This window comes from Micrasema longulum, unplaced genomic scaffold (genome assembly GCF_059751315.1).
Source record: "Micrasema longulum isolate JH-2025_06_02 unplaced genomic scaffold, ASM5975131v1 h1tg001401l, whole genome shotgun sequence".
NCBI classification, from domain to species: domain Eukaryota; kingdom Metazoa; phylum Arthropoda; class Insecta; order Trichoptera; family Brachycentridae; genus Micrasema; species Micrasema longulum.
The window spans coordinates 1-22,875 of NW_028278587.1; the positions used below are offsets into that span (position 1 = coordinate 1).

The window sequence follows — 22,875 nt, forward strand, 5'->3', positions numbered from 1 at the left end:
AAACAACCAGTAAAGTCATGCAGACTACAATTCGTAAATAAATAAATTAAAAAAGGATCTTTCGAATCAAAAAGTATTTTTGGTTATTTTTCCCGTGAAATAAGGCTTGGATAATATGAAAGTATTAACATTTGATTTTTCTTTGTAGATGTGGCTACACCAAAGGGCGATTGGAAAACTGAAGATATTGCCAGCGTTGGAGAACTGATGCTGGATATTTCTATCAATCTTGCAAGAACGTAAGTACCCAACCTACCCATCTCATTAAAGCAGTTTTATTCTCTTTTTGTATTACGATTCCGCCCGAAACAGAATTTTGTCCGTGGTCATTTTCATGTACGTGACTTTTAAAGATTCGGAGGTGAAGGGGTTTGTGGAAGGGATGCTAGTCCGAGAAACGATAAAGATTGACCCTATTTTTAAATTATAAAAAAATGAAAAAAACATTAAATAAATTAATTTTAGAAAAAAGCTTATTCGGATTAAAGTTTACCATGGGTAATGTTCCTCTAAAGTTTCTCGGTCTGACCCAGAAACACGTGTATATTGTTAAAAAGTGGCCACTTAAACCAGCCAATGACAGGTCATAAGCCCTGTAAGTGCCTAGACTTACATATTCCCTTCTCAAAAACATTTTCCCTTTCTGTTGAAATAAATTTAAACATTAACATTGTGTTTAAACATATTACTAAATGTTATTACTTACTGACTTTTCTATGTCTACCGGTTTCGAGACGTACCCGTCTCTTCGTCAGGACACCAATTAAACTAACATGTAAACCAACATGCAAAACCCACTTTACACCTTTACCAAAGTTGTTGGTAGTAAGCCACGTAAATACTTAGACTTCTTTATTCCCTTCTGTAAAATGTTCTTTATTTCTATTGTAATATATTATAAATAAAATGGTTTTAAATTAAATCATATGTTTACGTAAAAAAAAACTAGCTTGTTACTAACAAGCGTTTAATAAATCTGTTTGCAGTTTTTACAGCTATAATCTTTTTGTTTAATACTTTGTAATTTTACGCAAATATTTGCTTTGAAAAATGTGTGATACCGAGAAAGTTTTATATTTAAAATTACCTACTTTACTTATAACCATATGGCATTAATATATTAGATCCGGTCAAATATTCCACAATTCTCCATTTTTGATCACACCAAGCAAATTAAAATTATCTCTTTAATTAATCAGTTATATAAAATATAATTAATTTTCATAAGATAAAAACACGCGACTCTAATATAAATATATCCTCACGATTTATTGATTCTCACTACTGATATTTATTTTAATTAGTAGCATCTTCGTATAATGAATAATTGATCAATCATCTCTATAAATGTCCTTTCAATTCTGATCTCATATCTGATACGCCATTCTCTTTTATATTTATTATAAATACAATATTATAAAAAGTAGAATGAATGCAATTGATTTTAGGATGCAACACAAATCATAGAATTAGTATTAGAATAATAATTACTATTTGCGCTTTAAACTCGAAAAGAAATATAGAGAACTGAATTTAAATAAAATGCTTATTACTCCGAAAAAATATGTATTTGTTTCATTAGTTTTATAAGCAATAATAGACATCACCAGACAGACAGCAAATGCCACATAATTTAGCAGCTAGGTGATTAGTTAGTTATTAAAAAAGTTTATCATCCTTTTCTTTATCCCCATTCCCTAACTTATAGCTTACAATTATGTAAGTATTTAAGTTTTTTAGGAAACATTAATAGCAAACATATAACAATTGTGTGAATTATTTGCAAACTCGACAAAATCCATCGTTCTTTATTTTGAGCAAATCACAAAAAACTATTTCTATCATCATCATCATCATTTTTATGTCATTCTTGAGAGCTTCAACTTTTTTAAATATATTTTTTTTTATAACCCCGTTAATAATTTACGTGTATCTTATGATGAAATTATTATGATTTGGCTAGAAACAATACTAAAATATTAAATTTAATTTAGGAGATTGCCAACTTTGTAATACTAAAGTAGAAGTTTCCATGTTTGCAATAAACCCAATAATTTGAAAGTCAGATTCTCACAAATAAAGCCGTATTTTAAACTGAAAATATTACAACTATTGTAAACAATAGGGAAATATCACATACTAAAAATACCGATAAAAACGTATGAAATGGATTAAGAAAAAAATAATTGTATTTTCAAAATCAATATGGATATTGTGGAGAACTATTTTTACATATAATTTTTAGAAATAAATTGTTAAAAAATATGTCTTTACAAAAACGCGACATGTTTGGCCTTGACAATTGTGACGTCAATATTTGTGACGATGTTCTATTCAAATTTAAACGGTCACAAACAGAGCATAAAAAAAAACAAACGTGATATTTCCCTATTGTATTCTAAATATGTTTCAATTAATATCTAATATTTTTAAGAAAGTGGAGTTTACCGGGTTTCCAAGTTATTCCCTCAATTGTTTTATATTTTTACTAGTACGCTAGAAACGAAAATACACACAAAAAGAGGATCAATGCCATCACTTATTATAATTAATTTAGTAAGTAATATTCTGTACGCTGAAACATTATCATTTATTTACTTATTAAAGGACTTCGCCCATTTAAAAAATGGCAAATAAATATCTTTATAATAAATACCGGCACAATTGAAATAAAACACATGTAAAGAAAATTAAAGCTAGGACAAAAAAAAATACTACCTCAAAATAAGACCTGATTTAACTTAGTTATTGTTTAAATCTAGAAAGACTTACACCAAAAACGCCCAGTTATTGTCTCGAGTTTGAATATATAATGAACTTTGATTAACGGTAGAATATTCAACTTTGGTACAATTAAAAGCCAATGACTTCAGATATCACCATTAAGGCGTTTTTATTATCTTTTTTTTGATAAACTGGTTTATGATGGCGTAATATTAAACTACATTGAATTTAATTTTTTAATTTTGTAAGTTTACTTACGGGAAGTCAAGTTAATTTCGTATGTACAAAATCAATGATCATACTTATTTGTACACAACTGTATTAAACCAGGCTCATTGTATGAGTATTAGGAACCTGCTTTATCAATATGATCTAATTATAAAACGTTGCATAGGATCTAATTGCATCAACATAATGCCCTTTATATCAGTTTGATAAATAAAATCCAACACAACGATCTTCACCAAGATTTTGTTATAAAGACATCAAAATACGCCTCATTATATTATATGTTTACATTTTCTCTCTGGAATTTCATGAAGGTCGATGGCAATCTTTCATCACTAAAAGATTGAATATCTTTCATTCAAAATTAACCAACAAAAGGATTGAGACAGAGATTTATTTACAAACGTAAGTTCATTATTATTTGTTTTAAAGGTCGCCATTTAAATGTTCTCATTAGCTAAAACAAAGAAACCAATTAAACATCCTGATTCATGCGATATTTTAAACAAAAAACGTTTGTCACGTGGTTTTGTTTTCAGTTGTTTTTCAAAGGTGTAAGTAAATTCATGATGGAATATTATTATAACACATAAAAAACGGAATTATTTGGGAACGTGCCTACTGAGGAAGTTCAGTGCTACGGAAAATAAGATACTAACAAATGATTTCTTACACGCGGTAAAATTTGATCATTTAATTGTAACTCGAAAATGTATGAAAAATTAATAAAAATGAACTACATTGAAACGTCCCAGGTTCATGTGAACACGTGTTTACAATGATTTGGACGTTGTTTTTTTGCGTTGTTGTTGTGGCAACTTTTGACGTTTAGCCGGTACAAATAATTTATTTTGAAAGTTTTACAGGGTGCTGCTTTTAAACGTCAGAAAAACTTTCCGTTAAACTCGTGGCGTTGCGCGTCGGGGCGATGTCATTTCAAAGTTTCGGTGGAGATTTTCAAAATCATTAAACTGTAAAAGATCACAGCGATGATAATACGTTACATACAACTAAATGCTTAGTCTATTAACGACTTTTTTTAGACCACTTTCAAACGTCTTTTAAAAATAAAGTTCAAATGGTTTTGTAAAATAAATCATTTAATGACAGTACGAGTTTTTTTATAAAATTGTGTAAACGCAACCTAACAATGATCATGGTTGCGTGCAGAAAGGCGCTAGATAGATAAATTAAATGTGAAAATGAAAAAGTCTGGAAGCGTCAGTTGCAAACTCGGCATTACGAACCTGGACCGCCATTATAAAGGCTATCTTCATTGATATATACCGAGACGTGGATCGTTACAAGGAACAGTTTAAATAATCTTTGTAAAACTGTTCCAGCAGTTGTTCATACTAGATTGGTTGCCCACGCTGCTATAAATTGCTATTAGGGGGATTTTAAACGATAATATGAAACTAAAATTATTTATCTTATTTTTTGGTTTGTACACCATTTTTTAAAAAGGACCTAAATTATGTTATTAAGGTATTGGTTACAACCAATATAGTGTAAAGTTTCCGACAACCAAGTTTCGTAAAGTTTCCATTGAATATATACGGAAAAGGGACATTTATAAATGAAAAATTATAAAAAGGGCCATCTATGAATAATTAGATTCATATTTGCGTTTAGAATCACCTTAATAAACGGCTTCTCGTTACAGTTTAATTTGTAAAACGGTGACTGTTACTGCTATTTTTACTAAATAACCGAAACGTCCATCTCTAGCACCAATGAGTCCGAAAAGGAGAAAATAGTTAAGGAATAATTTTCTCAATAGTTATGCAAAAAAATATCATTCATGGGCATTTTTGTTTCTCAAAAAACATTAAGATTGCTCAGGAATAAATCGTGACAATGTGAGTTACCTATGTATCATGTCCAGTCGCAAATAGTTTCGCAAGATAAATATTACAAAATAACTAGCATGCGGTACATCTTGGGCCTATTCGAATCGGTGTTTATATAGCATTGAATACTATTATCTGAAAACGGTGTTGCGAAAAGAAAACTAATAACATTATTAAAAGATGAGATAACCAAAAACCCAACTATTGCGTTAGAAGGTTAAAAATATATATATCCTTACATTTAATCGTTTAGTAATTTCATGTAATCATCATCATTATTCCACGTCCGCTCTCTAGATGGAGCATATGGTGTCCACAAAGAGCTTCCTGGCATATCTGTCATCAAGTCAGGTTCGCGTTCCGTAGTTTTGACATAAACTGCCGACGAATGACATGATGCCTTGTTAAGTTGGGTAGCGTGGTTAAAACTCTCAGGAGGCATCCGCAGTATATTTTGAACTTTCAATAATTTTGATGTAATAACAAAATCATTTAAAATAGATTTATTTGCGAATAATCACATGACATACGGCGTTTGCTTTCGAAATAATTTTATGGTGTTTTTTTGTTTTTTTTTATTTTGGATTCAGATCATTATTTATTTTATGTTTGAGAATATTTTCTAACCTACTGTGGTGCTATTTGTACAAACCTGTAATTTGCTTATTTGTTATGTTATTTTATACATGAAAATTGTAGCTGTTTGTTATACGGATAAAAAAAAATTTTTTTTTTAATATATGGCCCAGTCAACCGTATAGCCTCAACTTATTGATAGTTGTCACCGAAGTTTGCTGCGTCTGTTATCTTATTTCGTCATTTTTTACGAACACCCACGCATTTCCTTATGAAACAACAAGTATTTCCAAAAAACATTTCTTAAAAAGATTTCCAGCAACAGTTTATTTTTTGTGAAACTTCAGCTGTTACGGAAGAAAAACTAATTTGGAAGAACAATTTCATTTTTGTGCTATCTCTAGTGAAAACAAGACACCAGTTGCAGCATTAAATTATTATACATAACAGAAAGAGTAATAAAAATATATATATTGGTAGTAATAGATGGCACAAAATATCATCATCATCAGTGGCGCTAAACCCCGTTGTGGGCCCTGGCCTCCTCCAGAATCTATCTTTATGCCTACATTCATCCTGCAGCTCTTCTCCAGTTCGTCGGGCCAATTACTTTCACGCCACTTTCCACATCATCCAGCCAACTTTGCTAACTAAGACAAAAACTAAGGTCTGCCTGCTTCGTTCGTCTCCTCCACACACCATTTTTGTTTACACGTTGGTATTACAAATACAGGCGCACATATTTATTACAAATCAATATAGTAACATAAATAAATTTTAAAAATCGCATCGTTACTAAAATATTTTTCGTGTTGCAAGAATTTACACATGAAATTAGATTTAATTTATTGGTGTCGTCAAAAAGTTTTCACTGATTATTTTTCAATTTCAATTTATTGAATGAATGTTTCGTTTATCAGTTTGTAGTTACCCTGGGTGTGTAGTGTGTAGGTATACCTGGTAGCAGTACTTTCAACTTAGTCGAAGATGTAAGACGATGTAACCACACGAGCGATGATCTGCTAACAACCTTGACACATTTGTCCTCAGCAGAAGAGAGAAGAGACGTGACGCGTCTTACGTGTTCAATGAAAAATATATAAAGCACGTGATCATGCTGACTTGCACTGGTATACGATGATCAATAACATAAGGGTCTTAGAAATCATTTTCAGACGACAGCAATAACTGTAACAAACAAACTAAAATAATATTATTGGATCTATAATGTCCTAACAAGACGAAACGCGTCACATTGTATACTCTTGTACGTATTTTTAAAAATAAAATTAAAATTGAATAAAATGTTCAAACGTCCACATTTCTCCAGTTCCATCATCTGTAAATTTTCGCTACGTTAAAGATCTGAAAACTTGAAACCTACTCATACATACACAGTACATAGATAAAACCTAAAATAAAAGTAACTTATATTTTTTTACAGAATACTTTCTTTTCTTTTTCATATATTACGCAAAAATATTATACGTGTCTTTTTATTTTACGAGCAAAAATTCATAAACATTTCTTGTATACCCACGAGCAGGCCATGTTTTTGTGGGATTTTTTCGTTTACTATTTTTCCTTTATAATGTATTTCATTGCTATGTAATTATTCTTTATTTTTTCAATACTCTGTTTTACCTCTTATGGTATATTGTAAAAGAAAACAAAAAACAAAAAAAAAAAAAAAAAAAAAATTGGCAACCCCTTATTTTTTCTTTGAATTTTTATATCTTTTCGTGGACCAGTTGGTTTTATTTATTTAAAATAATTTATTTTCAACTATCCAACAAAATAAATAAAACTATTTACAAGGTTTACAATAAAATAGATACATGTAAAATCTAAAACTTTTTATAGGACCTCCACTGGCCGTAGGTACGTTCTGTAATGGCGGTATATTATTTATTTTATGCATAAGAGAACTTTCACATAAATTATAATTATAATTGCAAGAGATCAGAAAGATATTTTTTTGAATACGTACATGAAATGAAAGGATGTTTTTTTTTATAATATAATATTTGAGTTTGGGTAAATGTTTACAGGCAAAGCCTAGATTTCACCCCCTAGGGAGTATTTATGTTAACATAATATATTACAACACATATTATAATATGCTCTCTCAGTTCTATGTAGGCCGGATAAATCATATCGAATCGGTGTAACATCGTTTGCTAAGAAAAGTAGCCTGGATGATTGGCCTCGAGAGGGGAGACTACACTTGCGGAGAAATGGAGCCAATGTTAAAAATCTCAAGTCTATAAAAACGTACAAATAACATTGACTCCATATTTATGTTTAATATGCTAAATGGCTTAATTGACGTACCATTGTTACTGGAACAAGTGACATTCGATGTTCCGATCCGCCGGTTGCGAAATAATATTGTGCTGTTCCTCGATCAACACAGCACAAACTATGGCTTGCATGCACCAATGTCCCGATTGTGTCGTATTGACACTCGAGACAAGATCTGAACTTTTTTGGTGTAAGTCTATAGATTTAAAAATTCACTAAGATAGACCGGATCTTGTCTTGAGGTAGTAATTTTTATTTTTTTTGTCCTAGCTTTAATTTTATTAAGTTGTATTTTATTTTATTAGTGCCTGTATTCATTATAAGAAACTGTATTTACCATCGTTAGAATGGACTGCATAAGTCCGTCAAATAAATAATTAAATAGATATGTTACCAATCGTAATAAAAAAAAACAACTATTGATGTAAATAATAATTTTGAAATCAGAGTTTCGTACACCGTGTTACAATTGGTACTATTATTTGCATTACATCGCTATAATAGGCCTGGCCCACAAGTTACAAAGTTGCCAGTATAAATGTAATAGTAAACTCGCGCACGATCGCTAATTTCGTTCGATCGTTTTTATTTCCTGTTCCTTGAAATTAGTTTAAAAGATCGTTGACTCGGCGGAAGAGAAAGGATCAAAATTATAATTGGATTGTGCAATCTATCAGAATTATTGCTAAAAATCCACGAAATCATGTGACTCTCAGATGGGCAGTCTCGTTTTGTGATGCCAATATGTTTACATAAGAGCATTGTTCAGATCGTAAATCATGTTTTAATTAAATTAATTGTTTGTGGGTTTTTAATTACGTATGTGATAAACATGCATACGTATTTTCGACTGAAAAAGGTGTCTTTATACTTGTTTTTAGCGCATGGTACACTTTTGAGTTTTTGTGATATTTTTTTAGACCGTATTTGAATTAACGATTGTTAAAACACCCACACATTAAAAATATTGGTAAATCAATTAAAACTGTCTCCTGAAAAGAATAATCAGATTACAAATTTTATGAATGGATCAGCTCGACGTGTAATTTTACATATGTTGGGGAAATATCATAAATCTATATTATTTAACATTTTTTTTATGAATATTCAAATTTTATTGATTATGGGTGTTTACAATTACAGTGCACGAAGGGTATTTTTACTGCCAAACTCTAGGCTATGAATAAATTTATATTAATACATTTCTTTAAAAACTTTTTTACTTAATTTTAAATTAAAATATTATACAATTCTTGGTAACAAAAGTCTACGATGTATGCAAGAAAAACGATTAGCTTATGAATTTTTATAAATCGAAAGTGATGGTTTTTGAAAGGGATGAAAGTATAACTAAATGTGAGATCAGTGTGAACGGAGATATTCTGAATCAGGTATAAGAATTCATTTATCTGGGAAGTATCTTTACTAGGGATGGAAAGACCGAGAAAGATATTGAAAGGAGGGTGAGAGCCGGGAACAGGGTGAACGGTGCACTGAAATCTGCTTTGGTAAACAAATGTTTATCGCAGAAGGCTAAACTAGCAGTTCACGGTGGAGTTCTAGTGCCAACCCTAATAGGCGGCCTCCGTGGTGTAGTGGTCAAGACGCTTGACTCACGCACGGGAGATTCCGGGTTCGATTCCCGGTGAGAACACAAAAATTAAAAATGTGATTTTTCTCAAGCCTGGATGCTCTGTGATGTAATTCACCACTGTAATTAGGTCTCCTGGCCTGTTGTGGTGCAAAAAAAAAAAAGTAAAATGTATATCTACGATGTATGCAAAGTACGGAATTGGAAAAATGATGATGAAAGTAGGTTAAATGTTGTCGAAATGCGATCCCTCAGTCGAATGTGTGGTAAAACGATGTATGATAGGTGCACAACTGCCGAGATTCGTGAACTGTGTAAGGCTGAGACATGCATTATTGACAGAATCAAGAAAGGGGTAATGCGTTGGTTTGGACATGTAGAGCAAATGGACAACAAAAGAATGGCTAAAAGGATCTACGATGCGAATTTTGATGGGGGAGAAAACGATGAAGGCCGAGAAAGACATGGCACGATCAAATCCATCAAATGTCAAAAGTAGGAATAATCGGCGTGCATGAGAAGATGTATGAATGTAGAGGAAGCGAGGTCGGTATGCAAAGATAGAGTGATATGGCGTTCTATCCTCTATGCCTACGAAACGACGTGATGGTTTGTTTGTTTGTTTGAAAATATTATTTTTCACAATTATTTGTAACTCACTTACTTAATAAAAATCTTACAACTTATTCAGTGCTAAATATCCGGTGTTAAATGGATTTTTACAATCTAACATTAATTGGTCTACAACTTTTTTTTTTTTTTTGGGTGCTTGGAGTATAAATCAGTGGGTGTTTTACTCTCAAACGATGCATCTAACATGAACACTGTCTGTAACAAAGGTTATTTTTTGCAAAGGGTGGCCTAAAGAGTGTTTTCACAATGACACATTAATATTTTTATAATTTTTTGTAACAAAGATATATTAGCTTTTTTATGATTTCAATTTTGGTCGCCATTTTCAACGAATTGTGTGTACCGCACTATTAGAAAACGGAAATCAAGTTAGGACAGAGTGGGGTTCGAGACTCGGACCTCTGATCCGTGAGTACGAAACACTAGCCACGAGACCACAACCCGATTCTGATATTGTAAAATAGTTGTTCACCATTTCAGTATATTTATTAAAAGATCAGTGACCTGTAACGTAATAAAATGTCTAAGGGCAAGTTTTAAAACAAAGTATATTTAATAATGTTTTGAGTGTGTCCAAATGCTTGTAGATAGGCTGCCTAGGGATTGATTTAGATAATTTTTTTTAATTAATTTTTGACGGTATTTTGTGCATAACACGATGAAAACCATAAACAAGAATAATGAAAACATATTCGAATGGGCAATTTGGAATGGGCAATGCAATAAAATTAGAACCAAAGTTACTAATTCGTGAACACGTCTCGTTTTTAGTGACTATCCATGCATAATAGTATATTTTCTTTCTTAAAGTTTAACTATTTTAAATTGGCGCATAAATAAGTTCAACGTCAAAATTATCGTCGATTAATTTAAATTAATCGCATTGCAAACTGCTTTAAATGGACACGCACAATATAATTAAATATTCAAAATAAAGTCGATATTGTCGATTGATAGTGAAGTTTTCTGGTGGTATGTCACTATGTCAGAAATAATTTCAAATCGATTATTTTTGAAATTCCACTTAACCGCCTACTTATTTTCCCAAAATGTTGCTCATTTTTGATGAAAATATATTTTTTCATTGTATTTTTAGTTCAGGATAAAAAATATGTATCCTTTTTAACTCTCACCACTCCGGCTACCCTCATGCAAAAAATCAAGTCGATCGGTCGCTCCGTTGAGACATGAATACAAAATAAACAAACAAACAAACAAACAAACAAACAAACAAACAAACAAACAAACAATCAATCAAACAAACAAACAAACAAACAAACAAACAAACAAACAAACAAACAAACAAACAAACAAACAAACAAACAAACAAACAAACAAACACACTTTCGCATTTACAATATGAGTATAGATTAGTTAAGGTATAAATAGGTGGTTAAATTTTATTTTTACAACTACATGAAATAATGATTTCATATTTTATGATGTATTTCAATGGTTTTTACCAAACGTAATAAGCGAAGCATTTTCCTACTCTGCTAAGATAATACGTAATTCGAAATATACAATGTTAGTAAGTTTTAAAATAGTTACCTTAAGACTGGGTGGTCTGTCGGTGCGCGAGGCAAATTTCTTAATTATACATTGAGTAATAAATTTGCTGTTTTTTTCCCATCTCGCATATCATCCATTTCACATAATGTATCTAAGTATATATCTCGATGATGAAATAAAAATGTAGAATCGTTAAACATACTCGTAAATATAACATTTCAGTCCATGAGAAAAAATTTCATGGCTCAACTAGCTATTTTATGGTTTTTCGCGTTGAATTTGTGGCTCCTCAAACATAGGCTTGCCACCTGGGAGCGATTACAAACGTTATCTTCATCGGTTTGTGTCGAGGCGGTATACTAAACTTCTCTAATTTCCGTATCTGGCCCTGGGCCTCGATTATGAACGCTATCTTCATCTGTACACATAGAGACGGTATACTTAACTTCTGTACTACATGCATCTACCTCAGTATGTTCTACCTACTTGTCATCTCGATGTCATATGATCGAGTCCAACCAATGAATGACCCAAACAATCCGCGTTCCTTACTTCATTATCATTTAAAATTTATTTATTTATATACGGCATTTCTGCCATTTACATATATGTGGTATAAAGAGTGCTTAGAAATAAACATATTAAAAAAAAAAAAAAAAATCGAGTATGAAATATTAATATACTCGTACTGTACACATTATTAATTACTTGAAATACATACATATTTTAAAGAAATTATACAATAACAAAATACATCAATCAATCAAATTATGACTATTCCAACCCAATCTTCTGAAGATGATTTGCTCTTTTTGATAAAAATATGTTGGTCACTTTATTTTTTAAGTTAGGCAGAGATAAACTAAATATATCAAAATGTGATGCATATTCATTCCCGGTATTCTGTAATCTAACAATAGGTGAGTTATATTGAGCTACCGTTCGAGAATTTTGTCAATAAAATATTGTAGATGTTCTGCTTAATCTAGGTGGTACATAGAATGAAATCAATTTCAGTTATCATTTAAATTTTAAATATAAGTGATAAAAAGTGTCCACTACAAAGCGATTACAAACTCCAATAATCCAAATTCAAACGAAAAATCCTCGCTTGAACATTTTTTATGACTTTTGACAATTGCCAAGACGGTATGCTTAAAGATCGTCCGTTTTTATCTACTGAGCGATTACAAGGCCGGCTTCTTCAACATTATTTTAAAATTATTTTTTATAGAGGCAAATATTCGACGTTTAGATACTCTTATATGTTAGTATCGCAGAATAAAGCGACATTATTTTTTGTATCTAGGCGTTCATTTCCCAAACTGACAGTTATGTCGGAATTTAATTCAACTTCAAAATGAATTTATTTCTCTTTCATATATTTTGTTCCGCCAAGCAATTTTTCATTTAATTACGATTTATTTATTGACGAGGTGGCACTTTTTTTCTTAAAAGTAAATTATTCATATCTCGTTAAAAATGGCCTAAAAAATGGAAATATATAATCACAAGAACCCAAATAACGTATTTTTTAAAAAACGTTATTATTTAGAAATATTTTTCATCTGGGATCATTTGGGAGATTATTTAACTACGGAAGATTAACAGTAATTACATAAATGTCTAAAATAAAATTATTAAAATAATTAAATAAAATTTCTTATGTAACCCTAACGAGTTTTTAAAAATAACAAATAAATAAAACATATAAAAAAACTTGTACATAATACGCAAGGTAAATAATACCGCAACTCCCATTTCCCAGGAAAATAACAACAATAATAACAAACCATTACGCCTTTTCTCCGTAGGGGTAGGCAGAGAGGATAGAACGCCATATCACTCTATCTTTGCATACAGATCTCGCTTTCTCTACATTCATACATCTTCTCATGCACGCACGCCGATTATTCCTACTTTTGACATGCCCATCTTCAAGTATTTGATGGACTTGATCGTGCCATGTCTTTCTCGGCCTTCCTCGTTTTCTCCCCCATCAACATTCGCATTTTAGATCCTTTTAGCCATCATTATGTTGTCCATTTGCTCTACATGTCCAAACCAACGCAGCACTCCTTTCTTGATTCTGTCAATAATGCATATCTCAGCCTCACATAGTTCACGGATCTCGGCATTTGTGCACCTATCATACATCATTTTACCACACATTCGACTAAGGGATCGCATTTCGACAGCATTTAATATACTTTCATCGTCATTTTTCCAATTCCGTACTTCGCTCCCATACATTAGGGTTGGCACTAGAACTCCACCGCCTAGTTTAGCCTCCTGCGATAAACATTTGTTTGCCAAAGTAGATTTCAGCAACAGTTCACGCTGTTCCCGGCACTCACCCTCCTTTCAATATCTTTCTCGGTCTTTCCATCCCCAGTAAACATACTTTCCAGATACACAAATTCTTCTACCTGATTCAGAATATCTCCGTTCACATTTAGTTATATTTTCATCCCTTTCAAAAACAATCACTTTCGATTTATCAACATTCATAAACAAATTGCTTTTCTTGCATACATCGTAGACTTTTGTTACCAAAAATTGCAGGTTTTCTTTGCTGCTAGCAAGAAGCACGGCGTTATCAGCATACAGAAGACAGTTAACAGTTATACCACTCATTTTTGCTTTCATTCTTAAATCTTTCATTTCTTTCTTACAGTTATCGATGTACATGTTGAACAACCGCGGTGACATTACACATCCCTGTTTGACTCCTTAAGGAATGTTAAACCACGATGTGAATGACCCGTGAATGTGAATGAAAACATCACTGTGAATGAAACATCATTTTTATAAAAGATTTTTAAAGTAATAAAGGTCTATGAAATACTGTCCAGTAAAAAAATATTTTTTTGTTTCTGATTAGTAGCATAAATGATATTTTTAAATGTGTACTTTTAAATTCCCGCAAAAACGGTTAGTCCATTGGCCACGCCCCTAATACGTCACGATTTATATTTATTTGTTCCTGACCATTCAAATTTGTTTATAACATTTTCACGAATCTTGACGTCACAACTATCAAGGCCAAAAATGTCGTGTTTTTATTTATTCATTTATTTTCAGTTCACAAACAGTAAAAGATATAATAATATAAATACAATTTACAAAATAAAAAATAATAGCACTTAACATCTTTCACCAATTATATATGAACGGGATTGTTCAGGATTAGGAAGACCCCAAAAATTGCAGAGCTCTTGAATTATGCCCGTTAATGGTTGGCGTTGGTTAAATTCAATAAGCTGAGGTACTTTATCAGGCTCGTTGATCATTTGCACAGCAATTTTAACAATATTAGAATCCTTCATGATTCCGGCTGATTTAGTTTTCGACAGAAACAAGGACGATTAAAATGTACCCTAAAAAACCGGTGCTTTTAGTTTCACATCACCAATTACGTAGTTTTCTAATTTGATCAAGTTTTTAGATTATTTTGTGTCTCAAATAAAAAGACAACACCCAAAAACCAAACCAAAAATGGAATAAATCACAGATTACATATTATACTTGGAATAAATCACAGACTACAGATATCTTTAGAGAGGAAACTGTAGTAAAAAAATGAAAAATTATATATAGACCAATATTTACTTTTCTTTATATGTTACTAAAGCAGTTTATTAAAATTTACAAAAGATTAATTTTAATAAAATTTCATTTAAAATAGATGCAACTCATACAATCGAATAGAATTTCACTAGAATATAAATGAAGTCTCGTAATAATAATAAGTTTTCAAACAAACTAACAAACCATCACGCCGTTTCCCCGTAGGGGTAGGCAGAGAGGATAGAATGCCATAACACTCTATCTTGGCATACAGACCTCGCTTCCTCTACATTCATACATCTTCTTATGCTCGCACGCCGATTATTCCTACTTTTGACATGTCCATCTTCAAGTATTTGATGGACTTGATCGTGCCATATCTTTCTCGGTCTTCCTCGTTTTCTGCATCCATCAACATTTGCATCGTAGATCCTTTTAGTCATTCTTTCGCTGTCCATTCGCTCTACATGTCCAAACCAACGCAGCACCCCTTTCTTGATTCTGTAAATAATGCATGTCTCAGCCTTACACACTTCACGGATCTCGACATTTGTGCACCTATCATATATCGTTTTACCACACATTCGCCTGAGGGATCGCATTTCGACAGCATTCAACCTACTTTCATCATTATTTTTCCAATTCCATACTTCGCTCCCATACATTAGAGTTGGAACTAGAACCTCCTGCGATAAACATTTGTTTGCCAAAGTAGATTTTAGTGCACCGTTCACCCTGTTCCCGGCACTCACCCTCCTTTCAATATCTTTATCGGCCTTTCCGTCCCTAGTAAACATACTTCCCAGGTACACAAATTCTTCTACCTGATTCAGAATATCTCCGTTCACGCTGATCTCACATTTAGTTATATTTTCATCCCTTTCAAAAACCATAACTTTCGATTTATCAACATTCATCTTTAATGTATATCAATAATTATAGTAATAATAGTCACAAAAAAATAAAAATAAGAATATGAATTTAAATAAACTTAACAATACAAAATATTAAAATTGAAATTAAATTATTGTAAAAATTAGTTTGACGATATAAAATACTTTTCTAGTGAAAAATATATTTTATACGAGAAACATTTCTCCGCAATATTCATATTTATTTTGAAAATGCAATTAATTATTCGAAATCCATTTTATATATTTTTCTCGATATTCGCAGCATGTGATATTTCTGTATTGTAAGACTGATCACCTTCCCTTTACGTAACGGATGTTTAAAATACTCTGCATTTGGTTTTCCAATCTAGTGCCAGCGAGAATAATCAAAATGAATTTAAAATGGTTATTATTTTCTACTGTACAAAACAACGCATGTTGCGAAACAGAGGCATCTGTCACGAAACAAATAAATAAGAAAGCGCTTAATGAGTCATATTGAGATTAATGTTATAATAATTGAAAGGTCACGGTTATTCGGTTCTTGTCGTGTCGCCATACTGGGCCCCGAACGGCTACTCGCCACCTTGCTGGGCCAATTATCCCAAACCTTACCTTACCTACTCCATTAATTCGGTAACCCCGTTGAGACAATATTACGTAAGCTGACATTACATATACAAGGTGGGCCTTAACTGTGTTCGCGGTTTGTTTCGTTATTTTTTTATGAATACGTAAGGCGGGCGTGATTCGAGGGGTACCGTTAGATGCGAATTTTTAGTCGCCACGGGGCCATTCACGGGAAAGCAGCGCACGTTCTGTGTTTACGCATATTACGTAAACAATTATTCCGTGACGATTTCGAGACGAATGTATTTATTTAACTTTTTGTACATAATGTTATTTGTACATTGGCGGGCTTATTGCCAAATGGCAATTTCTTCCAACCAACCAATAAAATAAAAGTTTTATTTTTATAATTAAAGTTACAGAACATATTCGATAGAAAAGAAAAAGAAAAAAAAAGGAAAGAGGAAAGAGTGAAGAAGAAGAGACTAAGGAAAAGAAAGGAAATGTTTCTTCAGACGTGATTTAAACAGAGATTATGTAGTTACATCTTTGATGGTGGATGGGAGATGATTCCACAGTCGAGCCACATGGACACTACATGAGTTAGAGAAGAAAGAGAAATTGTGGATGGGTATTAAGAGAGTGCCTTGAGAATTAGAACGATGAGGTAAACCATGAACTGATAAGCGTTGAAACTTTTCACGCGAGTATATAGGAGCGTTAGGACTATGAAGTACATTGAATAGAAGTGAGAGGGAGCGATAGTCTCTCCGCTGTCTAATTTTGAGCCATTTCAGTATGTACCGGGCTCACTTCGGTTTACGAGACATTAGTCAAGCACTAAGCGCAAAGTTTATTAGGGAATTGATCAAAATCTTTAAGACAACCGGCTCAACAGTAAGAATAATGAATGAAGGCCACCCGAATTCGGCGACGATACTAAAAGTTATTCAGCATGTTAGTGAATTAGTAAGGGAAAATCCGCAACAATCAACTCCCAAGAGAAGTCAAGCCTTCAACAACAAGAGAACCACTTTACGAAAAATTTTACGCCACGGTTTACATCTAAAAGCCTATAAAATTTAACTGATGCAAGAGTTGAAGCCGAATGATACCGATCTTCGACCGTTTGAAAGAGATGTTCACCGGAAAACTCATTTCGCGAGGAGGAGACATTGAGTGGCCTCCACGGAGCCCGGATCTCAGCCTGTGTGATTATTTTTTTAGGGAGACTTAAAATCAAGAGTCTATGAAGACAAGCCATCAACAATAAATCAGGTAAAACAAAACATTGTTCGGGAAATTAACGTCATCCCACGGGCAACTTTTCGACGTGTTTTTTTAGATTTTTCGAATCCGCCTTAAACAATTTAAACAAGTTGGTGGAACTCACTTGGACAATATAATTTTTAAAACTTAAATATTATTGAGATTTCCATTTATTATAGTTTCTGAAAAAATAAATAAAACATTTGAAAGTTCTACCATTATTAATTTTTTGGTAATTGAAACAAGGCATACATTTAAGGCCCACCTTATATTAGCATCGCCACCGTCACGGAATGTCGACTTCGCTGGTACTCTCGAACTTGTAACATTTGGGCGGTGTTAATCTGTAAATTAGTACTTCTGTACATAGGTAATAGGATATTCAATATCACTAGAATTGATATCGTCACTTTGCTTTGAGTAAAACCTGTTTTATTTGGCAATTTTTCACTTATCGTTTTATGGAACGCCAGAACAAAATGGTGTGTTATTTTTTTACACGTCATTAATTTGAAGTACCTATGTTTAAATTTAAATATTGTTTTTTTATATCCTTGGCTCGACTGTAGATGATGGGCGTTTCGGCTATTTAAACGGAGTAGTGGTAACAGTTATGCACCAATGCTGCGGATAGGGAAATTATGATAATATTTTTTTTTAATATTTACATACATACATAGGCATGTCAAAAATATGTAAGAAAATACACGCGTTGGTAACCTAAAAATATGTTCGAAAATACATCATTTTTTTTTTTTTTTTTTGTTTTTATTTTCTTTTATTCAGGAAACATACAGTACGGTTACATAGTTTTATATCTTACAAAGTTAGAGTTAACTCTAATGAACCAGTGATGTTTCCGTATTATATAATAATTATTTGTGAGGTTATTTATGAAAGTACAAAAAAGAGAAGGAAAAAAACACAAATGGTCTTTTAAAATTTTTAATTAAAGCAAAAAAAGTTATTTAAAAGTTTGTACTTAGTATTTACAAACGAAAATAATATTAAAAATAAAATAAAAAATTTGTACCCATACATATTTTATGGGATTCAAATAAACGATGAGAAGAATCTTTAAATGAAATATAAGACAATAAATTTAAGTCAATTTAAAAAACATCTTCAAAATTAATGACACATTATAGTAAGAGCAGTAATATATTAATTTTATATACATATACAATATAAGTAATTAAAAGTAGTTTAAGAGTATAAAAACATGTCCACAACCTTTCTACGAGGATGAAACAGTATAATGTTAGTCTAGGGTTTAAGATACGATAAAACCTTCTTGCTACAGGTATATTACTCATTACTTGCATAACACAGGTAATTTTATCACTTAGAGAAGAGAGAATGTACGAAAGGTTGTGTAAAGTGTAGAGAATAGATAATAAATGTGAAGCGCCCTCTTGGTTTTACTTTCTCTTAAGTATCAACTATAGGAGAAAGGATTAGTTCACTTTGTTAAATTTGTATTTTACGACTATAATAATATTATCGTATGGCCCTTAGCCCGAGGGGCCTGGCATAATGCTTCACCAGAGCGTCTACGTTTTCGGCGTCGGAAATCCCGTGAAAGTGACAGCCTAATCAAAAATGATCCATTGTACCGCTTAATTTAAAACAAAGCACTTCTCTGTGAGGCTAAAGATGACGTTTATTATTATTTATTTATTTGTTTATTTATGTATTTCACAGTCGTACAGAATTTCTTTGTTGCAGGTAGCGACTAGCTAATAAATTCCTGTGTTTGGAATGGACCTTCTTTTTTACATGTGTTTTTTTTTATATTTCATTGAATGATGCTTAACAAATTCAAAGAATAATAATATCAAAAAAATTCAAAAAAATATAAATTAGAAAACATGCAGGTAATACGAGTAGTAATAAAAATTGAATCATAAATATAAATTAGAAAATTTTCCATTAATAGTTAAGAAATGAGACATAATTATTAAAAATTGAAGCAAAAATACAAAATATAAAATAAAGCATTAGTAATTAAGAAATTAAACATAAATATAAATTGTATTATATTATATTCATTTCATGCATTAGTTATTTATTATTCCGTGTCCAGGCAAATTAATAATACAGTTCTGTGTTCAAAATTGAACCAAAACCCTGGACGAGTGTTTTCGACTTGACGGCTGCTAAAATCATTTTTTTTAATCGAGTAGATATAAGTCCTACACATAGTTAAGTAGTAAGCACGTTTGTCTACAATGGTCCAGGTTTTGATTCCTGGAAGTGGGGATGTGAAATATTGATTTAACGGTGGTTTTACTCTGCAATATTTCCTTGTCCTTGGACTGGCACACCAAGCGAAAGACTGATCACCTTTCCTTTCATGTTGTCTAATTGATCCAAATACACTGCAATTGGAGTACCAATACAGTGCCCTATGCACCACTGTGCGTGGATCGGGAAATAACAGTGATGACGAATTTCTCAGAATCCTTCCCATCCGAAAAAAACTGATGATTTAATAACATACATGGAAAAGTGTTCGGTGAAGAATTTCAGATAAATTTTTTATTTAAGTACTGCAAAAAAGTATCTTCTGAATGCAAAATAATAACATTAAAAGGAATTATATTGATTCATAGTTTGAAAATTGTTTCAATAAACAAAGAAAAAATATTTGCAACAAAAACAAAAAGAAACAAGATTTACCAAAATATGTTAGGATAAATTTATCATTTGCTGATTTCTGTTCAAACTAAACGGTAGTGATAAAAGCAAACAACAGATAAAAGATAAAAATTGACATCAAATTTTACTACGAGTGTATAGATCTTAGAAATACCAATTTTCTTGTTGTTGTGCCATATCATCTTTCAAAAATGGCCTCTTTGTCTTGGCACCGCCCGGAACAACACCTCAATCTGGTCCAGTCCATGCTGCGCAGGCATGACATTTGCCATATGCCAGGTCCACGTGTCCCTCAATCTTACCTAGAATAAGTTGAAGGATTTAGGGTTGCTCGGGACTAGGGCCCCGGTGATATATTAGTAGTTTATATTCATAATGGTATGCTGAGAAATAATATCAGACTGGTTTACCGTTGCTTTTTCTGGTAGATTTTCTGTTGGGATCGCCTTCTCTAAGCTGGGAGTCCTGTTATTTGGCGCCGGAATTTTACATTTTCCCTTCTTACTGTTTGCCATGACATTTTTCGTAATATCAGAGCGCACTTGTCCAGGGGTTTGCGGAGTCTAAAGACCACTCGTGGACGCTTGTGAATAAGACTTGCAAGTATTGTTGCTAATGTTAGTTTGATTTTTGTTACACTATGGAAGTATACCTTTCAGTAAGACATATCAGTGGCAAACGCTGATTTTATTTACAGGTAAGCTATAAAAAAATATCATAAATTTGTTACTACATATAATATATGTACTATATGTTGCTATTTTTCTGTGGTTCTGTGCTACAACATCTCTCATTTATGAAATCAACTCAAACGACTATTATTATTACCTTCGTGTTGTATTATATTAGGCAGCTAAAATAGCCATGACTTTAATACATAACTTATAAAAAAGTTTATAAAAAATAGCCCAATTAATTCAGTAGGAATTAGGTTTTCCCATTACGATTGAAATGTCAACTGGCCGATTTGATCAAGAAATGAATTATGCCAAAAACAGCCGCGTCAAGCGCCACATGTCCTGCGATATGACTGCATGAAAGTAATGGTGGTCATATGTGAACTGTATCATCTCAAAGAAAAATAGCCCTTAAAAAATATTGTTCGAAATACTGTTTTCCAAATCGAAAATCTTCGAATAATTTGTGTAACCTGCAAACTTACTCTAGGAGAAAAAAACCTCGACTGGTGTAAGATGTTTATTTTTATTTATTTTATTTTATCATTATTTGAGTTGTTTGTTTTTTTTACAATAAACATAATAATAAAACAGAGTATTAAAAAAATAAAGTATAATTACATATCAATGAAATACATATTAATAAAAAAATAGTATACTTATTTGTATGAGGAAATAAGCTGTAATAATCGACTAGTTTTTAGGCTCACTGCTGGCGCTAGGCGCGTATTATTAATGTTTTTATTTATATTTGGAGAAACATACAAACGTTGGCAATGATTTGCACGAAATAAAAATTATTCGTTTGTTTTTCTGTAAATTAAATTACCGGAAAATATTATTAGGGATAGTCAAATAGAATAGTAAGCAGCGAATCGTCACTTATATAGACAATTCTTCCCTGATTAGTATTGCTGCTAATGTAGCCCAGTTTGGTTTTTGTGACACTAGAACCTTCCAGCAAAACATATCCACTTTTCGTAAATAAGGGTAATATGAGGAGGATATTGAAATGTGTCAGATGTACAAAGGTTCAACATATATTGAGGGTACTAAACATGCTTTCGGTCGAACAAATAGTAATTTTCAATACATTAGTATTAATATTTAAATTAAAAATAAATTGTTGCCCTTATACATGTTCAGTTATGTTCACCGTAATAACGGAATTCATTGCTATACTACTAGGGGAGCTGAATGTTTCAGACTCTCAAAAACAAGAATCCTGGCAACTCAGAACAATCTGTCTCACAAAGGACTTAAGATGTTTAATAAGTTTCCAAAAGAAATTAGAGATGGTGAATCGGGTCTATCGCATCGTTTTGCAGGATGGCGATGTGTTTTGTTAAAAAAAAATCCATATAGGTAAATAGACTGCCATCGGACAGCATCTGGATTTAATAGCAATATTTTGTCTTTGAAATTATTAATATAAATATACAGGGTGACTAGACTGAACTCACCATAGCGAACTCACACAGAAAGGAGGTCATTTACAAACCTCACTTTCCTTACATAAAATTGTATAGTTTTGGAGATATGTCCATTTTTATACTTTATTGAGATTTTTCCAAAAATTTGACCTTCAAGCATTCAGAACTTTTTTTCTCTCATTATTTTAGTATTTTTTTATTATTTGTTAGTAGTCATAAACATTTGGGTTGGAAATACATCAGAACTTTCCTCAAACTAGGGTTAAAAATAAAATATTACGCTTTAAAAAAAGGTGATGAACTAGAGAACTAACTTAGAGTGGAATAAATTATTGAAACACCGTAGTTTTTTTTATTATTTCAGGTTGAATTTGATCCTAA

General features: G+C 31.9%; 1 protein-coding gene across 1 annotated transcript in view; it reads left to right on the forward strand.

Annotated features, from left to right (window-relative positions):
- Positions 1–154: 154 nt before the first annotated feature.
- The window catches only part of LOC148275530 (peroxidase-like), a 74,012-nt gene continuing 51,291 nt past the window's right edge, over positions 155–22,875 (forward strand). The window contains exon 1 of the mRNA XM_088235566.1: positions 155–239. Within this exon, the coding sequence (XP_088091692.1) occupies positions 208–239 (32 nt within the window). The 5' untranslated portion in view covers positions 155–207. The remainder of the gene's footprint in view (positions 240–22,875) is intronic.